Source organism: Pelodiscus sinensis, chromosome 15, assembly GCF_052426305.1.
Source record: "Pelodiscus sinensis isolate ZL-2025 chromosome 15, ASM5242630v1, whole genome shotgun sequence".
Classification (NCBI taxonomy): domain Eukaryota; kingdom Metazoa; phylum Chordata; order Testudines; family Trionychidae; genus Pelodiscus; species Pelodiscus sinensis.
The window spans coordinates 36,829,637-36,855,823 of record NC_143066.1 but is presented as its reverse complement, the minus strand read 5'-3'; the positions used below and the strand labels follow the sequence as shown (position 1 = coordinate 36,855,823).

At 50.3% G+C, this 26,187-nt stretch overlaps 1 protein-coding gene across 3 annotated transcripts in view; it reads left to right on the top strand.

Annotated features, from left to right (window-relative positions):
* Nucleotides 1-26,187, top strand: part of CACNA1H (calcium voltage-gated channel subunit alpha1 H) — a 576,049-nt gene that overhangs the window by 341,321 nt on the left and 208,541 nt on the right. For all 3 annotated transcript variants that reach the window (XM_089769319.1, XM_075899792.2, XM_089769320.1), the window contains exon 6: nucleotides 5,969-6,128. In XM_089769319.1, the coding sequence (XP_089625445.1) occupies nucleotides 5,969-6,128 (160 nt within the window). The remainder of the gene's footprint in view (nucleotides 1-5,968; nucleotides 6,129-26,187) is intronic.

The following is a 26,187-nucleotide window of genomic DNA, read 5'->3' as shown; positions in this document are numbered from 1 at the left end:
GGCGGCAGGCCAAGTGTGGCTTTTGAGTTAGTGAGGCAAGGGGGAATGAAGCGACTCCTACAACTCCTCAGTGTGCAGCTCCTGGATCGTGTTGACCCTCGCTGGGTCAAGAGGAGTCAACTTGAGCTTGCGGTGAAGACAAACCTGAGCTGACTTGCCCTAGGGGAGAGAGCACAACTGTGGTGCAAGGGGGTCTCCCGCTTCCAATACCCTCACTCAGTGATCTGTGTCTGGGAGATTGTCCACAGGACTTTCCGACTGCCGTTGTTACTAGTTGAGCCTCTCTAGTCCAGCAGTGTCTGATCCCACAACATCCGTGGTCCGGCATGATTGCAGTTAGCCAGATGCCCACTTATCCTGGGTGTGGCCAAGTGTCCCACAGTCCCATAAAGTTTGTTTACAGCCCCCGGTCCTGGCTCTCAGTGTTCTGTGCTGTTTTTTACCCCTCAGTGTCTTCTACGAGGCCAGCAAGCAGTGGAAGGGTTGGTAATGCTGCTAGACAATATTTACCTCCTACGGTCCAGCAAATTCTCTGGTTCGGCAGCAGTCAGATCCCAGGAGTGCTGGGCTACAGAGTTTCAACCTGTACTAGAAAAGAATTATTATTTAACTAGGGCTAAACAGTCATAGGATGTGCAGTGTATAAGCAGTGTTAGCTTCTTTATGCTGAAAAACAGTCCAGTGAATCCCTTCCAACTCCACAATTCACAGGCACGAGCTTAACGTTCGCCTGCTTTTCATCCCGTTCTCATCCTCGTGAACTGCACTGAAATCTTGGTGCGCTTCTTGGAGGGGGCTACAGATCTGCCCTTTTACTCCTGGAACAGTTAGTGCCTTTTGAAAATGCTCCATGAGGACATCTCGGAATCCCCCCCTCCTCCCTCCTAGCCACAGGATAGTTCAATAGCAATCAGCCAAAGGGATTGTTGTGCTGGTTCCCAGACAATCAATCAGGCATTGTGAAGGGACTGGCCACCTGACAGCGCTGGCGAGCCCTCCAGAAAAACAGCGGTGGGCACGACGGGCTTGAAATGTTGTCAGCAAAGCTCCTGTGTGTCAGGTAATGTTCAGCCGTCTTGTTTGTCGTTTGCGGCCTCTGGAACCTTCATGTTCCAACCATTTTTCTCTCCTAGCCAATAAATAGTGCACAGAAACTACAGTCGCCTCTGGCTGTGGAGAGCAGCTTTTGACACAACCATTGGCACCAGCGATGAAATCTTGGGTCCGTTGTAAAGCACCGAGTTAGAGTGTATCTCAGAGAGCTGTCACCCTCTAGGGGCTGGCTCAGAAACAGGCTAAAAGACCTACTGTTACCATTCAGTAAAGAGATTCTTCTTTAGCTTCAGTGCCAAAGGCCTGTGGTTTTCTGGGGTGGAAAGGCCGGGTGTATAGCCCTGCTCCCTACATGAGTGTGATTGGTGTCTGTTGTCCAAGGGATTTGTTACATCATAGACAGGGCACGGACTGATTGTGGAGATTATTAAAATGCTTCTGCCCAGATGAATTCTGGGTAAGGAAAGGTTTTCTTCAGGGAGTTGGCTAAGTTACTTGTTGGCATGTCTCCTCCAAGATAAAAGTTGAATGGGAGGCAAAGCTGGCAGGTGGACTGAAAAGCAGGTGAATTTCTAAAGAAAGAATGTATTGAGCCCTTGGTCCCTCAGGGTATGTCTAGACTACATGGCTCCGTCGACAGAGCCATGTAGATTTGTGTATTGGGCAAAGGGAAATGAAGCGGCAATTTGAATAGTCGCCGATTCATTTAAATTTAAATGGCTGCCGCGGTGAGCCGACAAACAGCTGATCAGCTGTTTGTCGGCTCAGCTCGGCAGCCATTTAAATTTAAATGAAGCGGTGATTATTCAAATCGTCGCTTCATTTCCCTTTGCCTACAACCCTAATCTACATGGTTCCGTCGATGGAGCCATGTAGTCTAGACACAGCCTTAGAGAGTTGGGGGAAGAGGGACAGGAGCCATGCATGTTGGGACGCAGGTTGCTTTTCTTCCCAGTCCCCTATCAGGGAGTGAGGGGAAAGTACACAGATTTTGTGAATTACTTCTCTGCTCCTCCCCTCACCTGCCAGCAGTGGGAGGCATGTACACAAGCCATGTATTTTCCCTTCGCTCCAAAATGGCATCCTGTGTGGAGAGTGGCATGGCAGCCCATATTTTTAAAACTTTACATTTGGATTCACCCACCACCAAAGCATGCTGGGAAGCCATCCCGCAAAGCATCCGGTTTCCATATGGAATCCTGAGCAGTAGAGTTTACCTTTTCACCATCTCCCCATTTTTGTGGACTTTACTGGGTCTTACTGGGAGTGTCCCTTCCTCCCCCCTCCTCCCCCATTTGAATGCCAGGACCAAACTCCAAGAGGGAAAGCATTTGGAGGGAAGTCGTAGGGTCATAGGTCGGCAGCCAAGGAGGCTGGATTGGTCAGGGTGGGAGGCATGTGAAAAAGCAGCCGGAAGAATCATTCCGTTCAAAATGTAAACCAAAAAGGCTGTGACATGGAGCTGGATCTGGGATGCCCTTGTTTCTCTGTGCTGGGTTGTGCACTCCTCGGGTGGAGCGGAGTCCATGGTCTGTGGAAATATAGTGCAACCCACGCACCTAGTGGGTGTGGTTCACTGTCCCATATAGTGGCATTTAAACCACTTACCGCGAGAGATAAGAACAAGGGAGCTCTACAGCTGAAGCTGAGAGCCAGCTGGCTTTTAGCTCAAGCTGTAGCAGCTCCTACACTAAGCTCCAGAGATCCTAGGTCCAAATTGTCCTGCAGGCAGTTTCAGTTGCACGGAAAGCAAGATAAACAGGAGAAAGAGAGGAGGCTGCATTAATAAGTGTTCTGGGAGTGTCTCAGTGCTGATTCGAGCCCCTCTCTCACAGAGGAAGAAGTTTAATTAGTGGATGGCAGAGATAAAGTACACGAGTCCCTGCTGTCATGGGAGGGTCGGTTTATTTTTTCTCTCCAAACCCTTGCCAGAGTGTCATTTCCCATAATGTCCACCCCGGCAGTAGGAGCTGAAATGGCATGAAACACCAGGGAAGTGTGTGTTTTACCAAATGTAGGCCTGGCTAGGGTTGCCAGGTATCTGGTTTTCACCCAGACAGTCTGGTAATTGTGGCTTCCGTCCGGAAAAAAAAAGAGAAAATACTGAACATGTAAAATGTTCTGTTTTTCTCAAGCGGAAGGCCAGTGGGGCCACTCTTCTCCTGGAAAGCAGGGAAATTTAAAGGTGCAGTGACCTTTTTTTTTTTTTCTCCCCGCCACATTTGGGACTTTTTGTGAAAGTATCTGGAAACCTTAGGCCTGGCTGAGGTTGAGTAAAAGGAAGAAGGATGGGATCTCTCGAAGCGTCGTCTTGTGGAGGGGCAACCATTGAGGTACTTCCCAAGTCTGAGCTGCAAAGACAAATGGGAAAAGTCACTTTTAACAAGGGCGGAGCAGGAAGTTGTTCCAGTGTCCGTGTGATGGGGTTGCATCCGTAGTGGGCAACCTGCGGCCCATGGGTATTCTGTCTGTGGGCCATGAGACATTTTGTGTGTGTTTGCCACGCGCAGGGTTGCGAGATTCTGCTGGTTTTTATCCACGTCATTTTTTTCCTACCGCTATTACAGTGACACACACGAAGCCAGGGCATGTAACGTGATATGAGAGCTGTGCTCCCCCTCTGCAGCCAATCACAGTGCTGCTAATGCTCAGTTGGCATCCTTCCCCGCCCCTCCCTCCCCCCACCAATTCTAGGTATGCAAGCCCAGTGAGCCCGGAAGACCGAAATGGACAAGTCCAGAGAGCGTCAGACCTTCTCTTCTTTCTTGGAGAGTTGCCTCCAACTAATGGCCAATGCATATGGGTGGAGGGCAGTGAGGGGGCAAACCTGCATTCCTTGGGCTGGCGTGAGGATATAGCATCTGCATTAAAACTCCCATCCATCTCCGCACCAGGCTCTGTGTTGTTTGGGGGGGGGGGCGGAGATTGTTGGCCGCTCGGAAAAATTCTCTAAGAGCTTTGCCAGCCTCTCCAGCTGTTTGCAGTTTGTACAGAGCAGCGGCTCTGAGGCCTTCTAGTGCTCAAAGGACAAACCCGCCAACTGGGCTCCAGGAGGCTGCATGGAGTGTGGTGCTCAGAAGAGCTGAGTAGATGAACGTGAGATGCACTGGTCTTTTGCGGGGGACGGGGCGGGACATTTCACCATGATCTTCTAGCTTGCAAAGTATCAGTGCTTGTGTGTCATGTAGCACAGAGATGTCCCGTCCATAGGACGATTTGGGGCTGCCTCCCCAAGCCCTGTGCTTTGGGGGAGGGGTGTCCCACGGTGGCTGCCTCAAATGGGAGGGACCCGGGGCCGTGCACGACCCAGTAGCACACTCACAGGAGGCAGAGCGGCCCAGCAGCCTGCTCCATTCCTCCACGCTGCCCTCTCCCAGTTGGTGGTGCTCCGCTTCACCACGGCAGCGGTTCCTAGTAATCCCCTGACTTGCACTGGGTGAGGCAGGGGGAAGGTGTGGGTGGAGCAGATGCAGGGCAGGGGCGGGGCTTGGGGAAGGGGCGAGGGCATGTGGGATGGAGCAGAGGCAGGCCAGGGCGAGGTCTGTGGCAAGCAGGTTGCTGTGGGTCCCACATTGGGGGCACTGCGGGGAGGATGGCCCAGCCCTGCAGCCCACAAGGGCCTGCTCTCATGCAGCGTGTTATGTGTCCGGGGAAGGGTGTTCACCTCTGACTTCAGTGGCAACCGAGCTAGGGCAATCCCGGGTCCTGGGAGACGTCCCACCCTTAACCTTGCCTTGTAGAAATACGTGCTAAATAGAAGTGACTCTTTTTGGCACATGCTGCTAAACCTTTGGCATGTGAACGGCTGTTGAATGTTCGTCGGTGGCTCTACGAGGAACTCTTGACGTGGACACCCCTCCAAACCTGGGTTGGACTGTGTACCATCCCAATCCAAGGTCTGCATCTTTGCTGTACCTGCAGCAACTAGGCTAGAGCTCGTGGGTAGAACACTAGGCTGGGAGCCATGAGCCCCAAGGGGGTCGGTCTCCGACTTTTCCACCATCCAATGGTGTGATTGGACTCCATCGCTGTTCCCTCTCTCGCCCTTGGTCTTGTCTATTTCAGTTGCAATCACAGGGCATGTCTCTCTTGCTGGGTCTGTACATCTCCTAGCACGATGGGCCCTGACCAGTAGGTGTAATGCCCCTCGTTGAAAAGTGAGAGAAGAGCCAGAACTGGACTGCCTGAGCCAGAGCTCCCAGCCTTTGGGAAACTACTGGACTTGGACTCAGATCCTGTTTTACAGGAGACAGCTTCCTGCCGCATCCCTTCCTGGACAGCGCATCACACTTAGACGCTGTGAGCTTGCTTCTGAAGCGGCAGCTTCAATTGCAGCAAGGGAGGTTTAGGTTGGACATTGGGAAAAAGTTCCTGCCTCTCAGGGTAGTTAAACATTGGAATAAATTGCCTAGGGGGGTTATGGAATTTCCATCCCTAGAAAGATTTAAGAGCAGGCCGATAGACACTTATCGGGGATGATCTAGATCAGTGTTTCTTAAACTGTGTGACAGTCGGATGTATACTGTCCACGGCCTCTTTTAACTCCCCACCCACTCCCGGTGGAGACGGAAGCTCAGTTGGGACAACACATGCAGCAATTAAAGGGTCTGCAACCGCTTATTTTTTTCTCAACAAATTTCCCCCGGTGTTCCACATTAAAAAAAATGATTGTTTGGTGTTCCGCGGTCTTAAAAATTTTAAGAAATTCTGATCGAAGTGGTTGGTGCTTGGTCCCACCGTGAGGGCAGGGGGCTGGACTCGATGACCTCTCGAGGTCCCTTCCAGTCCTAGTGTTCTAGGATTCTATGCTCCTGTGTGATGCGAGAGCTTTTCCTGCATGTGTGGGGTTCAGCCTAACACCAGCTCTGTTCTGTTCCAAGGGCTCCCCTAACCTGCTTTCTCCTTCTCCCCACAGGTATGCGAATACTCGTTACCCTGCTGTTAGATACTCTGCCTATGTTAGGCAACGTCCTGCTCTTGTGCTTCTTTGTCTTTTTCATCTTTGGGATTGTCGGCGTGCAGCTCTGGGCAGGCCTGCTGAGAAACAGGTGTTTCCTAGACAGCAACTTTGCAACGTAAGTACAGCGGCACGCTCCAGCTAGAACAGAAACATCGCCTCTGGGGCTGGCGAGCTGGGTGCACATACCTTGTGGATTCAGTACAGAAATCTCCTCCTTTGCTCTGCCCGCACCTGCTGACAGATGGGCCAAAGGGGGCAGGTGTCCGGGGTCCAGCGATTCAAAAGGGCCGTGAGATTCCCAGCCACCGCTGCTGCTACTGGGCCCGTTAAATTGCTGCTGGAGAGCCAGGTGGAGCTAAGGACTCACCGGGATGGGGCAACAGCATGAAATGGGCAGCGCTAAGGGCTCTTCCCTTTCTGGGAGCATGGAGCCAGCCCCCTCCACCTTGCCCAGATGCCCAACAAGTCTGTCAGCCCATGGGAAGGTTGCCCTGTTATGAACAGGTGTGACCAGCAGAACACAACTATACAGGACCACTAGTTCCATTCTCCTCCTGTTCTCAGCTGCTGTAAACTTGCATTAAACGTACTACTTGCGGTAAGCTTGCCATTAAAGTCTACCGGAGATGGGCACAAAACATTTTCAACAAATAGAATGGAAATTTCATTGAAAATGCATTTTTCATTGAGCCAAAACTATTCGCAAAACTTGGATTGAATTCAATGAATAGTTTTGCCCAGGAACAATTTTTTTCCCAAAAGCTCAATGTTTTGTTTTGACTATTTATAAATGTCTCATTTTGACATTTATGGTTCAAAAAGGCATTTTGAATTCAAGTTTGGCCATGGGGGGGGGGGGGAAGACGGAAAATACTTAGGGACAGCCCCATCGAAATGAAAAAGTCAAAACAAAATTCATAGCGTTAGCCTTTCAGTCAACTCAAAATGAATCACAAAAATTAAATTTTGGTCTGAATTGACCCAAAATATTTTGATCCATTAGTGGTATTTTTTTTGATTCGATGAAAAAAATGGTTTTGATTTAAAGCTAACTGCATTTTTCACCCTAATTCTTCAGACTGTTCCCAAACATTGTCAATATGAGAGCTACCGTTAGGAGTATTACCAACCTCAAGCACTGCAAAATCATGAGATTGACCTTAAAATCATGTGATTTAAAATAATAATTAAAACTTTTTTTTAATAGTAGCCTTTTGGTTTCTGCGCCTTTTTAGTCTGCATTTCCAAGCTTTATTTCATCATTCTAGGTGCTGGGGATTTAAGATAAACATCAAAACGTGTGAGAATCCAGGTAAAATGATGCAAGTCAGCAACACTGCAAAAGCAAGCAGACGTGTCAGAGATGTGGGTGCCGGGGGTGTCCTGAAACACATTTTGCAGTTTATTCCTGGTGGGAAGTGCCAGTTTTTTAAACTTTCAGCTTTCTGTGCCATCTGACTCTAATTACATAGGACCACTTTTCCTGTACAGAGTCTGACACTGTGTGTTCTGTTTCTTTAAAACTCTGTCAGGTATCCAGCCAGGAGGGGCTGGACCCAGAAGGATCTAGGTAGCAGTTCTGCAGTGAAGTGGGAGAGGAGGTGGCGTAGTTTTAAGGATAAGACTATTCTCCTTGTTCCTTCGTCTAGCTCATTGTTCAGTGATGGATGAAAGTTATTCCTGAGATTCTTTACCATTGTCACATGGCAACACCATCTAGGGCAGAGATGGGCATTAAGTACGGATATGATTCACTAGGGCTGCCCCCTGGTGGGCCACCGCTCTTTATTTATCTTCATGTCGGCCGGTATGACCGCTTGCAGCTCCCATTGGCCACCGATTGCTGTTCCCAGAGCTGCTGTAAGCGGTGTCCCAGTCTGTGCTGCTTTCCGCCACTCCCATTGGCCAGGATTGGTGAACCATAGCCAATGGGAGCTGCAGGAAGTGGTGTCCTGGTCTGCGTTGCTTTCCACAGCTCCCATTGGCCAGGAACAGTGAACCACGACCAATGGGAGCTGCAGGAAGCCGTGTCCTGGTCTGCACCGCTTTCCGCAGCTCCCATTGTCCAGGAACGGTGATCCAGAGCCAACGGGAGCTGCAAGTGGCCATACCTGCAGACACACAGGTAAATAAAGTGCTGGCAGCATCCCGGGAGAACCACGTCCGGTCCACTGGTTGCTTATTTCCCACCCTGATCTAGAACATCTCTGGCTCCTTCCGCCTCTGGGGATCCCCAACTTTCTTTCCTGATCAGCGCGATTAAGCCTGTGCTTGAGCCAATGGTGCTTGTTCAGGGGGCTTATTCAGTGTCCTGTTTGCCTCTAGGATGCTAGCACTTGTTCTGGCGGGGGGCTGTCTTTGAGAAGGCGCCAAACACAACTGAAAGACACCCCAGTCGATTCCTTGATAAATATCCTTGCAGGTATCATTTTCACATTGACCTGTGACCCGTTCCTCCATGACTCCTGCTAGGAGCTGAAGGGTTGTGTTGCATATCGCCTAGATGGGCGATAAGGTCTCCGTTTTGTCCTATGTCCATGAGACCTTCAGTGCTAAATGCAGTGCAGTAAACACCACACGCACGCACGCACACACACACAGACACCTGTCCTTGCGCTCCAGGAGGAAAGAGAGGGGGAGAGAAAGTGCAGGTTGTTGCACTTCCAACCACTCCGTCAACCTTCTGCCTTGCCCCAAAACGGGAAAGTGGCAGGTTGTTCCAATCAGGCCTTAAGTACATATGACGCTGTTGTACTGAAGGGCTCAGAAGATGCTTTAATAAGACTGCATGCACCCTCCGGGATGAGTTTCGGCTCAGGCACTACCAGCGTTCTGTGTCATTTTGGAGAAAGCCTCGGTGGACTCCTAGAGACAGACCAAAATCAGACCCTGCTTTCTTCATGCAGTGTGTACAAGCAGAGCACCCACAGCTAGGTTTTGTGTTTCTCTTAGTGGTGCACTTTCACGCATGCCTCGGTGCACCTAAAACATTATTCCACGCGCGGCTGGAAAAAAATGTTGCATGTGAATGGTAGACATTAGGGGGAATAATCTTTGGACGTGGAGCACATGGAGTCCCCCTGCCACCTGGCTGCCATTTGTGACTTAAGAAGCACTGGGGAATCACAGGGAGCAAGAGCCCAGCCTGACACGAGGCTCAGTCCTGGACTGGCAATGGAGGGAAACACATCTGCACACCCTACGCTACATAGCAAAGGAGAGAAAGATGGACATTCCAAATGAATGGATGTAGGCGGAACAGATCTTCCCGGGCAGATTGAAATCTCTTGCCATAAGTGGATTTAACTTTGGTCTACGGGTTTGTTTGTTTTTCCCCCCTCTTTGTGCAGCAGCATGTCAGGGGGAAAGTGAGAAGCTTGAATGCCATGAAAGCCATCTTGTCTTCTAGCAGGAATAGCCGGTGTGTTCATGCAAGTGGCTGTCTCCTAGTCATGGAAGAAAAACACGGGTGAGAAAGCAGGCGAGTCTAGAAAGAAGGGGAGAATCTGGCCTGGGATGGGGGAAAGAGGGAGAGAATTGTTAGGAAAAAGTCAAAATTTGGGGATAAAGAGCTGCAGCCCTTCGGCGAACAAAATTGTGCCCTGCTGAGAGAAGCAAACGGCAGCAGCAGTGTTATATGAATGCCACATCTGAGAGCCAGGATCTCCCCCCACCAGCCATGCCGCTCACTGTCATGCTGCTACCCTCATAAGGGGAGTGTATCCTCACTCTCCGGATCATCGCCTTATCATAGTGAGTGGGCTTGTGCGTTCTGAGAGCGACGCCTTAGGGGTCTTGTATTCCTGTCACAGACACCCACAGCGGCAAGGTCAAGGGGGAGGGACCCGAGGAAGAATGATCCTAAAAGTCCTCACCGGTAGACCAGGTGGAGGATGGCAAGGGTCATGCTACAACGGCTGTGCAGGCGGGTGAAGGCTGCAGTGGACAGGAGACTCCCAGTCGTCATGGATACCATGCCATTGGGCCCGGGCCTTCTGTCGATCCAGGATCTCTCCATGGTCCTGCACAACACAAACGAGGAGAGGCGGAGAAGGAGAAAAGAGCAGCAAAATCTGCCTCACGCTGCCACCAGCACCTGCCCCCTTATCTGCGATAAACCCTGCGGCTCCAGAATGGGGCTGGTCAGCCGTCCACAGATCCACCAATAGGAGGGTGACAGGAAAACGGCCTACTTGTTATTGAGTGACCGCCGAGGGGGGTGTATCGCACCGGGCATCGTGAAATACAGCTGTAAACATGTGATCTTCAGCATGTCAAAGGGCAAACACAGAGGCGCCTGCCCTAGGCCTGAGCCAATTTCCCTGAAATTTGGGAGGCTCGGGAGCTGGACTTGAGTCTGAGCATTGTGGCGTGAGTTCATGCTTGTTTCATGGCTGTCCTAGCACCCACCTTCACAGCGACACCTTACCAGTCACACCAGACTGCGTAGTGAGCAGGAAGATTTCTGGAAACTCCCAAGTGAATGTGAATTGTGGTTTGGCGTCCTAGCAAAAACCCAGTCGAAAAATTTCACATCAGAGAACTCTAACGACGGAGGTTAACCACACAGGAGCTGGGAGGGCCCAAGTCCATTTTGCATGTGCAACTTTAACCCGGTCCCCTTGTGTGTGTGGATTAGGACACCCCCTCTCCCTAATTACACCCTCATATTCCATTGGCGAGTACCTAGTATTGGCAGAGTGTGGTGCATCTTACCCAGTGTGCAGAGACCATCCCTCAGTTGTGATCCAGGACGCCTGGCTCCTCCCCTGGATTCTGTGACTGCTTTGTGGTGTAACCTCAGACAAGTCGCCGTATCTCTCTGGGCCACCGTTTATTTATGTAAAACAGCCATGCAGCTGGTCAGCAAGCTGAGAGCCATGATGCTAGGAAGCCCTCTTTCAGCCACAAGTAATGATTATGTTCCCATCCTGCTGCATCCATCAGAGGGCTCTCCTGCTGGCATCTGCGTCGGAGATTACACTTCCTCCGCCTACATCTTACTGCTCTAATACAGAGGAGCACGTGTTCTCTAGCCAGTCCCGGTCAAAGGCGGGCCGTGTACTTTGGGGCTTTCCATCAGTCATCGGATAATCACACAGTTGTCATTTACAAGTTCGTGGTGCTGTGTTAACACTGCACTCCAAGCGGTTGATTTTCCATTTTACAGTGAACAAGCACAGGGGGGGTGCGGGGGTAGTGGTTCGGCCTCCTGGAGCACAGTGTCATAATTGGCCGACGCGGGCCTCTCTAATCTCTTTGACCGGTCGGCATCCCCACAGTCAAAAGGATGTGTCTTTTGGGCCACAGAGTGGAGCCTTTCAAAATTAACCACACGGGGATCACTTGCTAAGTAGGAAAATGAACCAGCCCAGGAGAACAGGCTGTTGCGTAACGTCTTATTAGCCGCATCAGAGGCACTGCAGGGTTTTCTAATCAAGGGCCCCGTCCTTTATCATTAAGAGCTAAATCGGGTTCCTTGCACTGAGCCTGACTTGGTGCCATGGGAGGGAATCCTCAATTTGTCTGGCTACTACTGTAGTCCAGCTGCTTCTACATTCCCTGGTCTTACAGGGGACAGTAGCTGGTGGAGCCAAGTTTGCTGTGGATCAACTATTCCGTCTCTGGCATGTACAAATCCAGTTGCTTTGGGATGCACAGGGAGGGCCTAGCAGCTGGGCACTAGAAGGCTTGCAGGCGTGCAAGTGCTCTCGACTTGATTCTGCTCTTAGTTACACTGGAGGAATAGTGTAAGGCCGTGCACCTGTTCCACTGTATCTGGGGCCCTCTGCAGCCCCGACGGAAGGGGCAGGGCTCGTCTGTTTCCCCTTCTGTCTAAATGTGACTCTTCAGAGTGAGCGATCATCCCTAAAACTACATCAAGCCTGTGTAAAACTGCCCCACTCAACCTCCAGCCCCTGCCTGTGAACCACCCCACACCTTGGCCCCAAATTTGGAATGAATAATTGCTCAGGCTTGATCAAAAAGGGGCCCTTTCCCGTGTGTCTTTTTCATTCCCCCTCCACCTGAGCCTGCGCTACTTGGTGCCAGCAAAGCACGCAAGAGGCAGATGCCGTGAAATCCCACAAGAAAGGATGTGTCTAGGTGATTTTTTGACTTGATTGCAAACCTCAGGATAAATCTTGTTCTTCTACAAATCCAAGGCAGCTTCTCAGTCCCCAGGAATCCAACCCCGCACCCGCAACACCCGCTTCACTTCACTTCAGAGGGAGCAGGAGCAAGACCATCTGTTTGGACTAATTTCGAGGCTTCTCCGTAGTGAGGACACGCTATTTTGACTTTGTTATTTCGGGAGTTATTAAATCGATGTTAGTGATTTCAAAAGAGTTTCCTAGTGTAGACATGCCATCAGAGGGGCAGCCATGTTAGTCTGTATCTGCAAAAGCAACGAGTCCTGTGGCACCTTGAAGACTAACAGATTTACGTGGGCATCAGCTCTCATAGGTAAAAACCACTTCATCAGATGGATTGGAGTGGAAATTAGAGAGGCGGGGTGTGTATATATATATAAAAGTACAACAAAAGAAAAGTTACTTATCAAGTGTAGGATCTGTGTTAATTATATCTGCAGCAAGCATAACTGAGAGACAGGCCAGCTGACAGAGAAAGAGGTGCTAATCCACTTAATTTGCAGGAAATTTATCCTCCTAAAACAGGGGGCTGGCAAGTAGTGGATTCACAGCCCTTAGTCTCTTGTGCAAAAGGTGTCTCCTTGCAAATAACAATAGAACCAGCTGGCCTGTGCCCCTGAGCAAGGTAGCTAGTTTCAGATGAGCAGTTTCTTTTGTGGATCTCTCTGGCTCTTTACCATCAGATGATGGGTTTGCTTTGCCTTTTTTTTACATTTGAATTCACTGACAAGCCATACAGCCATGGTCACCGACCAGTAGATCGTGATTTACCGGTAGATCTCAGAGGTTCTAAGAGTAGCTCTTGAGCCCTCTCTGAACTGCGCGCCTGTGCAGTACATTTACATTAGATTTCCTCATTTGAGGAACAGCTACTCACCAAGCAACAGCACAGGCGAGTAGCTGCGAGGAATGGTGGGAATTTAGCAGTATAAGGATTGGGGATAGCAAGTGATGGAGAGGAGGAGAATAGAGAGGGCGGGGCTTCAAGGAAGGGGTGGGGTGGTAGATCTTAGCTTGGTCTACTGGTTGGTGACCACGGATCTAGACGGTGCGTGCTCCTGCTGTGAGGGCAGGGGCTTGGACTCGATGACCTCTCAAGGTCCCTTCCGGTTCTAATCTTCTGTGAGTCTGATTCAAACTTTCCTTCAAAGCTCACGCACAAACCTTTCTCCAGCTTCAAACATCTTTAGTGAACTGGGCTTCTGCCAGAAGTCTTCTGCCAATGCACGGACCAGATCTGACCCTCTCACAGCTCAACGTGGTGCAGCTGCAGACAGTTATCCTCTAGCAGAAGCGTCTGGCGTGGTGCCCATCTCTCTGCCCTCGCCCCGCTTTCCTTTCACTGGCTAGGTTGCCATCCTTCTGCCCGGTGCTCACGTACGGGAATAGCTGTATCAAATCAGGAGGTTCACTATTACCCAGGATGGGGAGAGGGTGCAGTGGATTGATTTGGGAAGACAAGCATGTGTTAACTGCTTTGCAGCTGGGAGGACAATTCGCCGCACTGTGGGTCTCATTACACTGGTCTGGGATGGACCCTTTTCCTCAGAGCAAGGGTGCAAAAATCGGACTATGTCTAGACTGGCATGATTTTCTGCAAATGCTTTTAACGGAAAAGTTTTTCCGTTAAAAGCATTTGCGGAAAAGAGCGTCTAGATTGGTACGGACGCTTTTCCTCAAAAGCACTTTTTGCGATAAAGCGTCCGTGCCAATCTAGACGCGCTTTTGTGCAAGAAAGCCCCCTTCGCCATTTTCGCCATCGGGGCTTTTTTGCGCAAAACAGTTTTTAGCTGTCTACACTGGCCCTTTCGCGCAAAAACATTTCCAGAAAAGGGCTTTTGTCCGAACGGGAACGTCAAAGCATTTGTGCAAGAAGCACTGATTTTGGACAGTAGAACGTGAGTGCTTTTGTGCAAAATCAAGCGGCCAGTGTAGACAGCTGGCAAGTTTTTGCACAAAAGCGGCTGATTTTGCAGAAAAACTGGCCAGTTTAGACACAGCCAGGGGGTTGGCATCACTCGCATTCATCAGTCACGCCTGCCCGGATCACTCTTGAATCCTTAGTCCACGCTCCGTGATTATGGCCCGCATCGCCGCACATGTGAACATCAACCAGTCACCAGCGAGTGGCTGCTAATTGTCCCATCGTCTGTCCAACTGGTCTCCCCCCCCTTGGGAAATCCGGCTCTGCTCTGGGTGGAATCCTAATTGGAATGGCCCATGAAAGATGGAGCCTGGAGCCCACCCTCCTTAGCCACCAGTGTGCTCCTGGATCCAGAGCTGGCAGGGGAGGGAGGGGCTTGCGGGCCTCGGGGTAATGAGCTTCTGCTTAATTTGACATCTGTCTGGCTCGGGACAGTGGCAGATCTACTGCACTCCAGCCTGTGCTGAATGACCCATCAGAGCAGGGGTCTCAAACTCAGTTTACGTCAGGGCAGTGCCAGTCTTCGCATCCTCTTAGGGGGCCAGCAGGCACTCCCCTTTGGCAGGGCTCCAGCGGAAGGGCTGGAGGTCACCACATGCTTCCCTGCCACGTGTCTCCTGGCCCTACTTGCAGCCCCCAGATGATTTAACATTCCCACCCCACGCCACCCCTGGCAGCGCAGTGGGGATAGAGCAGCTAGCTCTGTGCCACTACATCCCTGAGGCCCAGGTGTGTGCAGAGCCATCCCGTCCATTGGACAGTTTGGGGCGGCTGCCACGGGCCCTGCGGCAGCCACCCCAGCCTTCCTATGAACGGGACCATCCGCCATACTCAGGTTAGCCCATGAGGCTCTGGAATGGCTGGGGCCAGTAACACAGGTCTGTCCCACACACACACACACTCACCACAGCAGCAGGAGCCGTGTGCAAGTGGAGTGGGGCAGCAGCCTGGCCTTGTCCTTCATGGGAAGGGGCTTGAGAAAAGGGGTGCAATGGGGGGACAGGGTGAATCATAGAATCATAGAGACGGAAGAGACCTCAGGAGGTATCAAGTCCACCCCGTGCTCTAGGCAGGACCAATCCCAACTAAATCAACCCAGCCAGGGCTTTGTCAAGCCGAGACTTAAACACCTCTAGGGATGGAGACTCCACTACTTCCTTAGGGAACCCATTCCAGTGCTTCACCACCCTCCTAGTGAAATAGTTTTTCCTAATATCCAACCTGGACCTCTCCCACCACAACTTGAGACCATTGCTCCTTGTTCTGCCATCTGTCACTACTGAGAACAGCCTCTCTCCATCCTCTTTGGAACCTCCCTTCAGGAAGTTGAAGGCTGCTCTCAAATCCCCCCTCACTCTTCGCTTCTGCAGACTAAACAGACCCAACTCCCTCAGCCTCTCCTCATAAGTCATATGCTCCAGCCCCCTAATCATTTTGGTTGCCCTCCGCTGGGCCCTCTCCAATGCATCCGCATCCTTTTTGTTGTGGGGGGCCCAGAACTGGACACAATACTCCAGATGTGGCCTCACCAAAGCCGAATAAAGGGGAATAATGACATCTCTGGATCTGCTGGCAATGCTCCTCCTAATGCAACCTAATATGCCATTAGCCTTCTTGGTTACAAGGGCACACTGTTGACTCATATCCAACTTCTCATCCACTGTAACCCCCAGGTCCTTTTCTGCAGAACTACTACTTAACTGGTTGGTCCCCAGCTTGTAACAATGCTTGGGATTCTTCCGTCCCAAGTGCAGGACTCTGCACTTGTCCTTGTTGAACCTCATCAGATTTCTTGTGGCCCAATCCTCCAATTTGTCTAAGTCACTCTGGACTCTATCTCTGCCGTCAAGTGTATCTACCTCTCCCCCTAACTTAGTGTTATCTGCATACTTGCTGAGGGTGCAATCCATCCCCTCATCCAGATCATTAATAAAGATATTAAACAAAACCGGTCCTAGAATCGAACCTTGGGGCACTCCACTAGAAACCGACCGCCAACCTGACATCGAGCCGTTGATCACTCCCCGCTGAGCCCGGCCTTCTAGCCAGATTTTGGACCTCCTTGGGCTGTTGATGGCCGTGAATGTGAGACCTTGAACTAGAGGCTGCTTCTGAAATGCTACAAGTTGTTCAAAACGGACCCTAGTCAATATTGCTTTTTTATTAAACAAAAAACAAAAACTTGGCGCCCAGCATGGATAAGTGACTTGCCCAAGAACTGGCAACTGAATCTACATCGTCCATGCCCCTGGCCAATGCTTAAACCATAAGACCATCCTTCTTCTCTGAGTCTACACTAGGGAGTTATTTCGAAATAACCCCCTTATTTCAAAATAATAAGCAGCGGGTCCACACTACGAAGCCCATTATTTTGAAATAACAGGCTGGTTATTTCAAAATCTGCACTCCTGCTTTCTTCGGGGAATAACGCTTCTTTTGAAATCGTTATTTTGAGATAGCGGTAGCATGGACGCTCCGTTGCTGCTATTTCAAAATAACTCCCCAGAGTCATTCAAACTAATTACTGCCAAAGCGCTTCCCAGGGCTCTAAGGTGAAGTAACGTGTCCACAATAACAGAGCCTGCCTCGGACTCATTTTGATACTCCCCCATAGTGAGGACACACTATTTTGATGTTATTATTTTGGGTGCTCTTATTTCAAAGTGCTCTTTGGGTGCTCTTATTTTGAAATACTTTCCCAGTGTAGACATGGCCTCAGGGTAGGTTCATACTACACAGCTTTTAGTAGGGTTGCCAAGTAAACAGTATTGGCCTGGATAGTCCAGTATTTGCGGCCTCTGTCCGGTAAAAAACCTAGAAAATATCGGACATGTAAAATGTCCAGTATTTTCTATTTTTCTCAGACAGAAGACTGCTTGGGACATTCTTCCCCTGCTGTGTCGGGGGGGGGGGGGGGAGGGCAGGGAGATTTAAAGGCGCAGTGTCTTCTTTTTTTTTTTTCTTTTCTTTTGCTCAACCAATTTTTTTCCCGTCATGTTCGGTATTTTTTGTGAAAGTATCTGGCAACCCTAGCTCTTAGTGACAAGGCCAAGTGGAAACTAGTGTCTGTTGCTTAGCATTGAGTTGTTACAGGGAACATTTCGGCCACAAGTGGGGAGGTGTCAGACAGTGATAGACGGCAAACGGCTGGGAACTCAGGCTCTGTTTCCATGCAGTCACTGGAACTGCTGTTACTTTGAGTTTGAGTTTTTTCCAGTACACTGCAACTAAAAGATCTAGGCAAGGAAGTCATGTGGAATGTATGGAGCAGCACCCGGAGCGCCTTGGAATGCAGTGTGCTGTTCGCTGAGCCACCAGGTTGGAGAAAGTGCATCATTTCCCCCCTAGCAGCAGCCATCAATAACCGACTCACTAGAACTGCCTGCCTGCTCTGTTTCCCGGGAGAGCATAGTGTGCAAACAGGGCTGACTCATAAGAAAGTGAGGCCAAAATGGAGCTCCTCACGTCTCCCTCTGCTGCTGCTGCCCTCAGAACTCCCTCTCCGTTGAGCAGAGGGAATCGGCAGAGGCTCGCATCACTGGGAGAGCCATGGCTGGAGGGATCGGCCCCTGTGGCCGGGGTCTGCAAGGGCACTTCAGACTCCGCAAACATCCTTCCCCATTGGCAAAGCGTCTCTCAGACTCCCCGGGCCTGGCTCTGCCCTAGCACAAGAGGGTGCAGTCACCATTACGTTCACTGGGGGTTGGGCCTGTTTGTGCCAGAGCTGAGTTTAATCCAATGTTTTGCAGAAACAAGCCAGCTGCTGCCCCAGCGGTGCCCTGTCAGCGCTGAGACTACCACTATATTTCACCCGGAGCCTCTGAGGCAATACCGCTCACTCCCTATCAGTCTGGCTTCAGACCAGTCAGTGCCTGACTGACACAGCCCGTCAGCAACCCCCGAGCTGTCTGTCTTCGCTCTCAGGCTCTCCCCCCGTCACCGCTTGGTGTATTTCAGTCATTCTCTCCCTGGCTATTTTGTAGCCTAGCAGGCTGCTGAAAATCAAACTCTCTGAGCAAGGCACATTGAAGAGATAATTGGCACAGGATCTAACACACCCACGCGGCTTCCACCCACACACAACCTCCAGTGTACGTTAGGTGCGCGCCTGTTGTTCCTCAAAGGCCCGACTGGAGACCGTAGAGACATGTTTTCTTAGAACAGAATCAGCAGACTGTCTTCTGGCAGGGGGTGGTTTGTTAGCTTGTTTGTTTTTTACTCCTCCTCCTTCCATTACCTCCACACACTCCTGTTCTCTCTTCTCCCACCCCTCTGCACACAGTTTCCAAAGGGTCTTAACCCTTCCCAGGAGCCTCCTTTTCTGTGTGGCAATGCAGCATTCCCACGCATGACAAGAGCAAAAGGCTTACAGCCCTCCAGAGTTTTTCTCAGACTCTGGCTTCGTCTACACTGCAGGGTTTTTGCGGGAGAAGCCTTTTGCACAAGAGTTTTTGCGCAGAAGCTTCTTGCACAAAAACATGTCCAGACCTCAAAGCGCATCGCAAAAGCCATGCGCTTTTGCGCAGGAGAGTGTTCACACTGCGCCTCAGGCTACGTCTAGAGTACAAGCCTCTTTCGAAAGAGAGAGTCTAGACTGCAACCACTTCTTTCGAAAAAGCGAGCCGCTTTTTCAAAAGAGAGCACCCAGGCAGTCTAGATCGTCTCTTTCGAAAAAGCCCTATTTGCATTCAAGAATGCCTTTTTTCGAAAGAGCACTTTCGAAGAAAGGTGTTCTTCCTCGTAAAATGAGGTTTTCCGCAGTCGAAAAAACTGACGCGTTCTTTCTATTTAATTTCGAAAGAACATGGCAGCAGTCTAGACTCGTGAAGTTTTTTCAAAAACAGGCCACTTAAAAAAAAAAAACGTAGTCCAGACACACCCTCCCAGAAAGGCCATCAGAGCACCTGTGCTTTTGCCAATAGGGTTTTCTTGCCCAAAAACCCCTCTGGAGCATCCACACCTGCCTTTTTGTGCAAGAGCCGTAGTGCAAAAAGGAGTTATTCCTCGTGGGGAGAGAAATAACTTTACTGACAAAAGCCCTCTGTTCTGCTGATTTACTTGCACAAAAACGCGCTTGAGGTGTGGACGCTCCACTGGGTTTTGCACAAAAATGACCGTTTTTGCATAAAAACCTTGTAGTGTAGACGTAGTCAGACTGTTTGGGATAGAAATTTCCCTCAAAGAGCCTTTGAGGTGGACGGAAGGAATTCAGGCCGGCCGGGAAGATGCAATGTTTTACTGCACTGTCTCTATCTCGTCGATTCAAGGTGCAGGTTCCCTGTGGAGCATGGCACGTCCTGTTGGCCAGAAATGGGGCCCAACGTGAGGCACTGAGACAGGGCATAGAGAGCTCACACTGACCTTGGCAAACCAGGCAGTAATGCAGCGGTGGGCACCCTACAGCCCGAGGGCCACACGCGGCCCATTGGGGTTCTATGTGTGGTCATGAGACATTTTGTTTACTGTTGCGCACGTGCAGGGTTGCCAGATTCTGCTGGTTTTCGTACATGGATTTTTTTCTTGCCGGTGTTATTAACATGACCCGTGCGTAAAGCCAGGACGTGAGAAGGGAGGTGCATGTTGACTGGGCACAAAACTGATTGTGAGAGCCGTGCGCCCCATCTGCGTCCAATCACAGCGCTTCTACGGTTCAACCAACACAGCCTGCAAATTCTAGGGATGCAAGTGCAGCTAGCAAAACTCCCCTGTGCCAGGAGACCGTCTTGCTTACGACAATCTTGCAGCCCACTGAGGTGAAGGAGGGCCACGCCTGCAGCCCACTCACTAACCTAGGGTGCCCATCGCTGCTTTAATGCAATGGGTCTCAAACTTTTTGGCCCAGGGACCACCTGACTCAGTGTAAACCTTTCCGCGGACCAACAGTTGCTGATGGAAACTCACTGTTAAATGCATAATTATGTCCAGGCCATTTTGCTGCAGCTAGGGAGAATGGTTTAATTTAATTTATTAAACAGATTAAGCGTTTTAACTTCCTCGTGGTAATTTATGAAACTTCATTTTAAATGAAGGAAAATATTAATTTATGTCCAACACAAAAGGTTTCAATGTTTCCTTTATTTATGGCGGGGGGGGGGGACCTTTTTTGGGTCAGGGGCCACTGACCCACAGAAAAATCAGTTGGGGACCACACAAGTGAGAAGCCAAAAACCTCTACAAATCCCCAACCCTCACTGATGTGGCCCCCAACTGAGGCATGTCACTCCTCTGGGGTTCCAGCCCCATGGGTTGAGGGGAAGGGGCAGGGAGAACTGAGGTTCAGGGCTTCCCATAGGCCAGATTTACTTTTGTGGGGTTCTGGAGTTAGTGGATATTATGGACCCCCCCTTAGGCTCTGGGGTGGGGACAAAAAGGATGGGTTCAGTGTGCGGGACAGGGCTGAGTGGGATTGGGAGGGGGTGCAGGATCTGGGAGGGAGGTGGGTGCAGAAGGGGGAAAGGCTGCGAGGTTTGGGTGGGAAGTAGGGTGCAGAAACAGGTTTGGGAGTAGGGTGTCTGGCCAGGGGGGAGGGAGCAGGAACAAGGGAAAGTGCAGTGTGGCCAGGAGGGAAGGTGCAGGAATAACAGTGGATGCAGGAACAGGATGGGGGTAGGTGTCTGGCCGAGAGGGGGGGGTTGTGCAGGAGCAAGAAAGTGTGCAGGAGCAGGCCGGGGAGAGGGGGTCTGGCCATGAGGGAGGGTGCAGGACCAAGGGAGAGTGTCAGGGCAAGTTGACGGTGCAGGGTCTTGGCGAGGGGAGGGGAGTGAGCGAGGGAGCTTCACGCCCCCTTGCGGCGAGGAAAGTCTCTGGGAAGTGCATCACTGCACTGCTGTTCCCTAGCGGGGTGGTGAGGGGAGGAAGCTCAGTGCTCCCTTCCCCCGCAGCAGGGAGCCAGCAAGGCTGCAGCACCAGCTCTGGCTTCCGGCTCAGAGGGAGGAGAGGAGGTGAAGAAAGCCCTGACCTTCCCTGCCAGATCCGGCTCACGGAGAGAGCCAGAGCAAGCAGCTCCATAGCGTGCACAGCTGCTTGCTCTGCCTCTCTCACTACCAGCTGGGTACGGCGGGGCAAGTCAGGACTTTCTTCACCTCCCGCCCTGCGCTCCCTCCGAGCGGGAAGCCGGAGCTGCTGCTGCATCCTCACGACTGCGAGGCTTGAGTAGCAGCATGGGCTCCCTGTTGCCTGGGGCGGGGAGAAAAGGGGTGAGCTTGAGCTGCAGCCCACCTGGGAGATCCGTGGACCACACTTAGAGAACCACTGCTTTAATGGCAACTCCCATTCACTCCTGCTCTTCAGTGATGGGGCCATAAAACCTGTTCTTGATCAAGAAGATGGGAGAGACTGGGGGAGGGGTAGATTGTTGTCCGACCTTGATCATGATGGCAAGACCCTGCTCTCTGAGCTGAAAAACAGGGTACATCTACGCTTGCTCCCTAGTTCGAGCTAGGGGATGCAAATGTAGCCGACCGAAATTGCTAATGAAGTGGAGATTTAAATATCCAGTGCTTCATTAGCATAATCTCGCCCGCACATTATTCCACTCACCAGCTGATTCGAGCCAGGAAGTGCGCTCCGGGACGCAGTAGTTCGAATCAAACCCCTTGGTTTGAACTACCGTTACTCCTCATTTTTTGAGACGTAACGTTAGTTCGAACCAAGGGGTTTGATTCAAACTACCGCATCCCAGAGTGCACTTCCTGGTTCAAATCAGCTGTTGAGCGGAATAACACACGGGCGAGATTATGCTAATGAAGCACGGGATATTTAAATCCCCACTTCATTAGCAATTTCGGTCAGCTACGTTTGCATCTCTAGCTTGAACTAGGGAGCAAGTGTACACTTACCCACAGGGATTTATCTGATGGATTTCCCCTTCCACCCAAGAAGGAATTGTTTGAGTTGTACTACCTTCTTGCTGGAGCTGCCCTAAGGTTCTCCCTAGAAAAAGGGATTTGAAGGGCTGAGCTGGTGCGTTTGCTATTTCTCACATAAATCTTTAGTAAAAGGTGAAGGGTTTTGACAGGCCCAAGAAAAAAACAGAATTTTGTGCTGGATTCTTTCACAAACCCCTACCAAACGCAGCAAGCAGCTGAGTTCTCAGAGATACTGAGCCCATCTGTCTTCAGCTGGCGTTGCGTCTGCTGCCTGTGGCATCCTGAAGCAAATCCTATAAGGGAGACATCCCTGTCCCCAAGCTTCTGTCTGTTTCCAGATTCCCTATAAATAAGATGTCATTTATTTCCCCGGGGCCTCCTCAGCTCAAAGAGGCAGACTCCAATCTTTTATTGCGGCATTGCTAGTAATTTCCTAGCTTGGTTTACCGATGCTTCTCTCAGAAACACCCGGGTGGTTAAATAAAGCAGACTGCATCAGAGTCCTGGGTCTGACTGGGACATCCCAGATGCTTGGTCCTTGAGTTTTCATTGCTAAACCATGCAGTCTCTGACAAGATTATGGTTGGTGCATGGCTGAGTTTTGGCCGGTGGAGAGCACCTGTCTTGACGCCGTAATTTAATTGCAGAGATGAGTGCTAGGCACATCTTCCCGAGACACCCTTTTTAAATTGTCCCTTAGATTTACCTGCTTCACAATCGAGCCTCAGTTTCCACACCTGTACAATGCCTGCCTGTGTAAAGAGCTTGGAGAGCTACTGAGGCAATGCACCATAGAAGAGCTTGCTCTTTTTGTTATTTAATAATGTCCCAGCCCTGAAAAAATCTGTGTGTCCCGCCCCAGATAATCTCTTGTAGTTTGGATTATCATTTGCTCGGTTAATTGCTTCACTAGTCCCCTGAAATATGGAGCCATTAGAGATGGAGCTGAACTAGCTTTATGCTAGTTTTATGCTTCACTAGCTGCAATCTGCTCATTACCTCAGGCCTACATCTTAGGAGCTTTACAGTGACTTCCCTCACACCAGTGATTCCCAGAGTGGCTGAAAACCTCACAATTGCCCTCGAGCCTAATTTTGTTATTTAAGATTTTTCCTACCAGTCCTCCCCTTCCACACCCAGAGGCTGGTCTGGCCGGGAAGAACTTGCGGAAGGTGACAGACGGGAGTTACTCACAGTGCCACCAGGGTGGTGGAAAGAGCTAAAAAAGGCAGAACCCCATTTTCCAAGCAACAGTGACAGCCGTGCATTGCAGAGCGGAAAAATCGCGATGGAGTTCTGGCTTGAGCAGAGCGAGCCGGGGGTGGATGGGTGGTAACTGATGTGTAAATAAATTGGTTCACCATTAAATCGTGAATTTTTCATTTTGATTTGCACCGTTTCCTGACCGATGAAGCTGATTGGATGGCTGTTTGAGAAGTGTTTTAATGACCGAGGAAGGGGGGCAGAGAAGACTAACTTCATAGTGAATGAAGTTTGCAGCAAATCCTGCCTACAGCAATGCCCTATGAAGATTGTGCCATCCCTGCAGCAGAGTGATTGAGTGCAACAGCTCTTCAGATGGTCTTAGAATCATAGACTATGAGAGTTGAACGAGACCTCGAGAGGTCAAGTCCAACCTCTTGCCCTCGCGGCAGAACCAAGCACCATCGGATCATCCCTGACAGATGTCTGTCTGTTTAGGCCTTAGGTGAAGGCTTAAAACAATCATTGAAAAGTAGAGCAGTTACAGTATGTAACGAAATTATCATAGAATTATAAACAGCGAGAAGTCCTATGGCACCTTATAGACTAACAGATTCTAGAATCATAGAACACTGGAACTGGAAGGGACCTCGACAGGTCATCGAGTCCAGTCCCCTGCCCTCACAGCAGGGCCCACTACCATCTAGACCAGTGGTCCCCAACCTTTTGGGGCTGCCGCGCGCCCGGGGCGGGGGCCGCACATGTGCTGCACGCCCAGGGTGGAGGCCGTGCATGCGCCACGTGCCTGGGGTGCAAGAATGGCTTGGGCCAGCCCTGATCACTCGTGGGCACACACAAATGCCCCAGCAGGCGCCATAGCACCCACAGGCACCGCGTTGGGGACCAATGATTTCTAGACCATCCCTGCTAGATGTCTATCCAACCTCCTCTTAAATATCTCCAGAGATGAAGATTCCACAACCTCCCTACGCAACTTATTCCAGTGTTTAACCACCCTGACAGTTAGAAAGTTTTTATTAATGTCCAATGTAATTCTCCTTTGCTGCCATTTAAGCCCATTGCTTCTTGTCCTTTCCTCAGAGGCAAGGAGAAAAAATGTTCTCCCTCCTCTTTGTGACACCCTTTTAGATACCTGAAAACCGCTATCCTGTCCCCTCTCAGTCTTCTCCTTTCCAAACTAAACAAGCCCAGTTCTTTCAGTCTTCCCTCATAGGTCATGTTCTCTAGACCTTTCATCATTCTTGTTGCTCTTCTCTGGACCTTCTGGATCATTAGCACATACTCAGAAGTTCATTATGCACTTCACAGAAACAAGGACTCACCCCAAGTCTAAGTTCTTTCTGGGCCCTGTTGATTTTTCTGCGTCTATTGATTGGTTTTATTTACATTGCACCTTTGATGCACATGTTTCTGTACATAGCAGATTATTTGTCTGCATTAGCATTTTTCACACTAAACCTCTTTTTACTCCCCCCTGCCCCGCCCAGTGGTATTGATTAGTTGCAAAGTGTCTGTGCTTGATCTGCCCAAGCACATCAGCATTATTGGTCCACGTGGATCTGCACAGGTACTGGAAAAATAGTGTGAAAAGTGCTAAGCTCTAACACTTCACTGCCTTGTCCCAGAAATTACAGGTGTAAGAACAGACTAGTGAAAAGACACATACCAGCCAGACAGCAATTAAAGCTCCCAGTTATCTTAGCCTTCCAGAACCATAAACGGAATCCCAGACTAATTAAATCAGATTGGAGATAAGCATACAGCCCTCGGTAATGGGCTTTTTTTAATTTTATTTTTAATTCTGAAACAACAGAACGCGTTTGAGATGGCTGATTTGCTCCTTATTAATGCCCTGCTTGTTCTTCCCAGGGACGCGCCTGGAGATGGATTGATTGAAAAACCAAATTGTTTTTAATTGGGAACTGGGGATGTCTGAAGTTTGTTCTGTACGCCAAGAGGAAGGTTGCATTTAGTGAGGCAAATGCAACTTTTTCAGCAAGGAAGAGGACTTGAGAGGAACCCCAGAATGGCTGTTCTTCGCCGTGTTTCTCTCTAGCATTTGCTAATTCGTTTGTGTCTGCTGTTGCCCACTTCTGGGGTGGGCCCAGGCTGTGAAGTTTGGGTCCAGAATTTGGTTTTGGGCCTGTTGGTTTTGACTCTTATTGAAAGTTGGCCCTGCAGGGAAAAATGAGCGAGGTTGTGGGATTGTGTTGTGACGCTGTTGAGCTAACTGCATCTGCAGACCAATTATCAGTGATCCGCGTGGGGCATGGTTGCGGTCTTCCTGTGATGATGTTGCGCCATGGTGCTGCACCCAAATAACTTAGCTGCATTGACACAAGGATGTGATGAACAAATGGATGGGCCCAGCTTCCTGGCCTGAGGAAACAAGCCTGACAATGCTGGGCTTGTGGCATACTAGCATGGCATCACAGTTTGTGGCCACCGGTATTAAAAGGTTGCAGCATCAAACTGAAGTTATCTCTCAGGCCTTATAATGGAGCAATCCTCACCTCATTCGTGATGCTGTTAGGGACGAAGAACACGGCCAGTCCTAAATTTTGTGGGGCCCTATACTGCACCTATAACTGTGTTCTCCTATCGCCATGTACCCACCTCTTACCTCCTGCCTCCCTATGAAACCCCTAAGTCTTTGGCAACCACCCCACACGCCTAATTATGAGACCACTAGAGCCTCACCACAGAAAAGCATGCAGTGGAGAGGACCAGGAATTGCATCTCTGCTGCGGCTTGCTGGTGCCACAGCTGGATGGGACAAAACGACAGGGAATCGGAGATGGTGTGGTGGGGAGTGGGTGATGTGAGGGCGAAAGCAGTCTGGGCAGGCTCAAACTCTCCGACTTCTTCCGACAGATGAGCTCCATTGAGTTCCCTCCCCTCCCCAATTCTCAGGGCCTTCTTTCTGAGGTGAAAGTACATAGCCTCAGCGAAATTATGTTGGCCTGTGGCCCTTAAGACATAAAGAAGAGAAAATGGTGGTTCCCC